General features: G+C 41.9%; 1 protein-coding gene across 1 annotated transcript in view; it reads right to left on the bottom strand.

The window, feature by feature from the left end:
- Positions 1-2,991: 2,991 nt before the first annotated feature.
- The window catches only part of GCAT (glycine C-acetyltransferase), a 49,548-nt gene continuing 46,118 nt past the window's right edge, over positions 2,992-6,421 (bottom strand). Inside the window, exon 9 of the mRNA XM_044301142.1 lies at positions 2,992-3,476. Coding sequence (XP_044157077.1) covers positions 3,325-3,476 — 152 coding nt within the window. The 3' untranslated portion in view covers positions 2,992-3,324. The remainder of the gene's footprint in view (positions 3,477-6,421) is intronic.

Raw genomic sequence — 6,421 nt, 5'->3', positions numbered from 1 at the left:
GGTCGGTTAAAAATAGATAGTTCATATAAATAACATCTTAAATCAAAAGGATAAAAGACTGTACTATGTCCTGGATGAGACAATGAGGCAGACCATGCTTAGGGCTGGATGTATCACACAGGCTCTCCTGTTGTGAGAGAGAAATGTCACTGGTGATGTGACCCATCGATGTCTGGACTGCCCCCTGCCAAGTTGTGTAAGGCAATCCATCCATCTACTAGATTAGGGGTGCACAACGTTTCCTGGTTGGGGGCCACATTGCCAGACTGAACCAATTACGAGGGCCGAAATTAAAATTTCAAGGTGTGTTAACAACTGAAATATTGTACTTATGGCATATTGAACACACATTATATACCATTAATGTCTAGTTACATTTCCAGGACTCCCATCTAATGGGAGAAATACATAAGAAATACATGTGAGCAGCCACAAGACATAGGCATACATGTCTGTTACCAGATGGTTGGGGGCCTCACAGAATGGTATCAAGGGCCACATGTGGCCCCCGGGCCGCAGGTTGTGCACCCCTGTACTAGATTATCTGATATACTAAGAGAGTTATCACTGTGTTACGTGTGGTGTTACATAGGACTGCAGGCGACATCTACTACATTATCTGTAAAAAAATAAAATAAAATAAAAAGGCACAATAACTGCCTTGCACCGGGTGCTGGCTATCCACAGTACGCCACTGCATACTGGCCTCCATAAAATTTAAGGAGTGAAGGTTCCACATGCATGTTGGGTCCACACTTCCTTTCACAATTTTTTGTGCCATAATGACCTCCATTAAAGACTCCATTTAGTCTTGCACTCCTGACTAGCCTGTCTGCCCTATAGGCCGATTTTGATTAGTGTAAGTATAAAGCTGTAGTCTGCTCTCATTATATTCATTGGAAGCCGTTTGGCACCAGGAGGAGAAGTATAGAGTGGGCTCAGCATGCATTTTGGTACTTGCATTCCCTGGATCTAATGGAGGCAATTATGGCACAAAAAAATGGTTAAAGGCAGAGTGGACCCACCATGCATGTGGAATCTGCATTCCCTGTATTTTATGGTACATAACAGGTAGTATTTAGTGTTAGGTTCCCGTCTTATAGAGATCGCCTTGACGCAGGCAGACGGGCCCAAATAATTTTGTACAAAATGTATTTGCCAAGAATCTCAAATTTACAAAATAGGTGCAGCATTAGCACCAGAATATTTTCTATAACTATGGCATTATTGTACTATATTTGGTTTCCAGAGTGCTGTTGCATTGCGATTGTTTTTTCTTTGAAAAAACAAAAAGACAAAAAAAACTATAGCTAATGAACAAAAAACACGTGTGTCCTGCGTTTCACATTTCCCATAGGCCTTCAGCTAACATCCGGAGCTGGCTTTTTTTTTTAACCAAAAACACGCAAAAGTGCAAAACATGCCACTAAAAAATCTGCTTGTAAAAGAAGCCTCAGATAATGATTGCATCTCAAATACATCTGTTACAGGGCGCAGCAATCATTTGCAGTAACATCAAGGGGCACAACTCTTCCATGGCAACTCATTGTTAAGGGATGCCAACTGTGCTCCTAGAGGAGTAAACAGAAGTAATTGCAGTTCTGTAGGATTGGCTGACTGTACAGTGATATGAACTTGGTGGAAGAAATTATATACGGTACCTTTATGTAGGACAATAGCACTGAAAACTGGACAATATGGCGTTTGCACGGACTATATTAGGTGTATTTCTGGAGCAGATTGGTCCTTTGTGCTGCAGTCTGTGACTTTTTCCTGCTTACGGCAGGTCTATAAAAGCAGGCGTGGCATGAGCGAGGAAGGAGACGGGCTATGAGGCCCATCTCATTTTCCATTCTCTATGCCGGTTTAAGGCGTAGAAAATTGTCTAAATGTAAGACGGCAAGAAAGCGGTCTTACATTTACAATTGGAGGTGGATGCGGCGAAGTTTTAAAGGTCGGCGCCTCTCCACTTTGGCGGATCGACAGCCAGCGCAGGGCCTTATTTAGACACCAGTCTTAAAAAGTGTGCCCCATTATGTTTAATAGCTGCTGTGTTGTCCAGTTGATGGAACCTGGTCATATTTCGGATTGCAATCTACTGTGTGTAAAGCAGTGTATTGACTTGTCTGCAGAATACCTGAGTGGGGTACCTGCTGCAGTTGCTGCCCAGTGGGTGGAAATATTGCTAGGAGTCCCAGCTGGCAAGGGTGGCGTCCCATTAAATGGAGTACAGAGGTGTAATGTGCAATGACACATCTTGTCCCCCAAGGCCTCATTCACACATACATGGACCACGGTCCGTGGAAACCCGTCCTGCTGAGTGCATGGCGTCATTGGTTGCTATGACGCGGTGCGCTTCATGCCGCCGCCGCTGTACAGTAATACACTCATATGATCTATACAAGTGTATTACTGTACAGCGGCATGAAGCACACAGCGTCATAGCAACCAATGACTTTGGCTTTTCACAGACCGTGGTCCACGTATGTGTGAATGAGGCCTAAAACTAACATTTTCTTCTGAATTCATCTTGAGAGACAAGATGGACTGCTAGTTCATTGAAGGATCAGACTACATGCCACCTACAGAAGTCTATGGAGGGAAGGAGAAAGAGGAGGCAAGTGCAGAGAGGCACATACAGACATGCTGCCCATAGAAGTCTATGGAGTAAGTAGGAGTGAGCTGCTAGAGGAAGAATGGTGTATTTCTCTCTGAGATGCGTGATTACAATGTAGTGAATTACTAGATCCAAACCCTCCTGACATAATATACTTATCAGGTATCATAATTCTTTTCTGAAAACATTACTTTCTTTCCAAATATACCATTCCTAACTGAAAAACCCTGAAAAATTCACTGTGCCAACGCAGACTAGACAAGCAGTCTGTGTACCACGAGTAAGAGGACACACCCTAATAAATAGAAAAAGGTAAAGAAATTACTGTACAAGCGACTAGCGAGAACATAACAATACACATATAACCCTGCACATCATAGAACTGATCAGCTTTTATTGAGGACAGAATGATAGGAGTCGTAGTTCAAGTCATCTCCAGTTCAAATTGCTAGAAATAGCTGTGGATGCAGGAAAACAAACAATATTCACATGTAATCCACATTCTTGGTTGTTCTAGTAATATAATAAATGTAACAATTTGCTGTAGAGAGATTTAGTCGTCCATACAATGTTTGCGTTGCATATCGTCCCCAAATGGCCTTTCAAGCTCTTCCTTCAGATCTAGTTCTTGCGTTGCAGTGACTATGCTCCAGAGAGAAAGGTTACAGCTGCCATAGCTAGGCATCTCCTTTGGAATTTCTGGTATCTTAGGGCACCACACCATGCTTACGGCCCACCTCTGTAAATGCCCGCACACAGTTGTCAATGTCCTCATCACTGTGAGCTGCGGAAATCTGCACCCGGATACGAGCTTTGCCCTTTGGGACCACTGGGAAGCTAAATCCAATGACGTAAATGCCTGAAAGGAAAAAGACAATCACTGCAGTAGATATACAGAGTATAATGGAGGTGAGGTATGCCAGGGTGGTGACACAAGGTGCCCTAGCAGGCCAGTTTACAGACTGAACACCAGCACTTACGGCTGGACCTTTGGCACAATTGGTATTAAAACTGCATATAGCAGGCAATGTCTGAGGAAGGAGCCTTTCCTCCATCATTTTTGATTCAGTCAGTGTTTCAATTATTTTCTACCTTTTTTCCCTGCCCGCTTTCCAAGAGCTGTAAGGCTTGTTTCACATTTGCATTGGACAGAGCCGGTAGGCTGTTCTGGCCGGGAACAGCCTGCCAGATCCGATACCCGCCGGCCTGATTAACTACATGGGGACTGGCGGAGATCCGGCTGTAACCCGACAAACGCGCTGAGAATCTGTGCCAGTGGGCATCAAGTAGCACTCGACAACGCCTGATCCAGACATCTCCATCAGGCTGCTCCCTGTCGGAATAGCCTGCCAAGAATGCCTAACACATGTAAAACAAGCCTAACTTTTTTACTTTTCTGATCACATAGGCAGATGAGGGCTGTTTGTTTTTTTGGGGGGGGGACAACTTATCTATTTGATTTACCTTATCTTGTATTGACAACTTATTAGTGATGTGAAACTTGGAAAACAAAAACGCAATTCTGCCATTCATTTTTGGGTTTTGTTTTTCACGGCATTCACTAAAAATGACATGACGACATTATGGTGTGCCTCAGTACAATTACAGCAATAAAAAAAATGTACAGGTATATAGTTTATTATGTGAGGGGACCGCGCACAATAAATAATTCTCTCATAGTTTGGACATGTTTCAGACGCAACAATACCAATAATGTTTATATGGGAAAGAGGGCGATTTGAACTTTTCTCTCATTTTTTTACTGTACTTTTTATTCCTCTTAGGGAACTGATCACATAATTCATAGACTGCAAAAAGTATACTATTGCAGTCTATGGGATTTTCACTGGTTGCCGCACGCGGGGTGTAACAGCCAGCTTACAATGGCAGGCCTGGGAGCCTTGGAGGCCACCGTGGGGCTCTGATCGCTTGAGCGCAGCCTTCCCTTCATTGTTTACCTGCTCGTCAGCGACATTGCAGAGAAGAGCAGGTGTAATTACATCTAAGCCGTCCCATTCACTTCTATGGGACAGCTCGTTCCTATGCACTTTAATAGGAAGGAGCCATCCCATTGAAATGAATGCGATGGCTTCTTGTAATTACACCTGCTCTTCTCTGCAATGAAGGGAAGGCGGCTCTCTTCAAACAACTAATTGGCGGAGGTGTCGGGTGTTGGACCCCGCTCATCTGATATTGATGAACTATCCTGAGAATAGGTCATCAATATTAAAATCCTGAAAACCCCCTTTAACCCCTTAAGGACTCAGCCCTATTTCACCTTAAGGACTTGGCCATTTTTTGCAAATCTGACCAGTGTCCCTTTAAGTGCTCATAACTTTAAAACGCTTTGACTTACCCAGGCCGTTCTGAGATTGTTTTTTCGTCACATATTGTACTTCATGACACTGCTAAAATTGGGTCAAAAAAGTAATTTTTTTTGCACAAAAAAATACAATTTTTACCAATTTTTTTGAAAAATTAGCAAATTTCAAAGTTTCAGTTTCTCTACTTCTGTAATACATAGTAATACCCCCCAAAATTGTGATGGCTTTACATTCCCCATATGTCTACTTCATGTGTGTAGCATTTTGGGAATGATATTTTATTTTTTGGGGATGTTACAAGGCTTAGAAGTTTAGAAGCAAATTTTGAAATTTTTCAGAAATCTTCAAAATCCCACTTTTTATGGACCAGTTCAGGTTTGCAGTCATATTGTGAGGCTTAGATAATAGAAACCTCCCAAAAATGACCCCATTCTAGAAACTACACCCCTCAAGGTATTCAAAACTGTTTTTTCAAACTTTATTAACCCTTTAGGTCTTCCACAAGAGTTAATGGCAGATGGAGAAACAATTTAGAAATTTCTATTTTTTGGAAATTTTTTCAATATAATCAATTTTTTCCAGGAGTAAAACAAGGGTTAACTGCCAAACAAAACTCAAAATGGGTTGCCCTGATTCTGTAGTTTGCAGAAACACCCCATATGTGGTCGTAAACTACTGTTTGGCCAAACGGCAGGACATAGAAGGAGGGGAACACCATATGGGTTTTGGAAGGCAGATTTTGCAGGACTGGTTTTGTTTATACCATGTCCCATTTGAAGCCCCCTGTTGCACCCCTAGAATAGAAATTTCAAAAAAGTGACTCCATCTAAGAAAGTACACCCCTCAAGGTATTCAAAACTGGGTTTACAAACTTTGTTAACCCTTTAGGTGTTCCACAAGAGTTAATGGCAGATGGAGAAACAATTTAGAAATTTCTATTTTTTGGAAATTTTTTCAATATAATCAATTTTTTCCAGGAGTAAAACAAGGGTTAACTGCCAAACAAAACTCAAAATGGGTTGCCCTGATTCTGTAGTTTGCAGAAACACCCCATATGTGGTCGTAAACTACTGTTTGGCCAAACGGCAGGACATAGAAGGAGGGGAACACCATATGGGTTTTGGAAGGCAGATTTTGCAGGACTGGTTTTGTTTATACCATGTCCCATTTGAAGCCCCCTGTTGCACCCCTAGAATAGAAATTTCAAAAAAGTGACTCCATCTAAGAAAGTACACCCCTCAAGGTATTCAAAACTGGGTTTACAAACTTTGTTAACCCTTTAGGTGTTCCACAAGAGTTAATGGCAGATGGAGAAACAATTTAGAAATTTCTATTTCTTGGAAAATTTTCCAATATAATCAATTTTTTCCAGGAGTAAAACAAGGGTTAACTGCCAAACAAAACTCAAAATGGGTTGCCCTGATTCTGTAGTTTGCAGAAACACCCCATATGTGGTCGTAAACTACTGTTTGGCCAAACG

Source organism: Bufo gargarizans, chromosome 7, assembly GCF_014858855.1.
Source record: "Bufo gargarizans isolate SCDJY-AF-19 chromosome 7, ASM1485885v1, whole genome shotgun sequence".
Lineage (NCBI taxonomy): Eukaryota > Metazoa > Chordata > Amphibia > Anura > Bufonidae > Bufo > Bufo gargarizans.
Note: the sequence above shows the minus strand (reverse complement) of the source record. Positions and strands in the feature narration are given on the sequence as shown.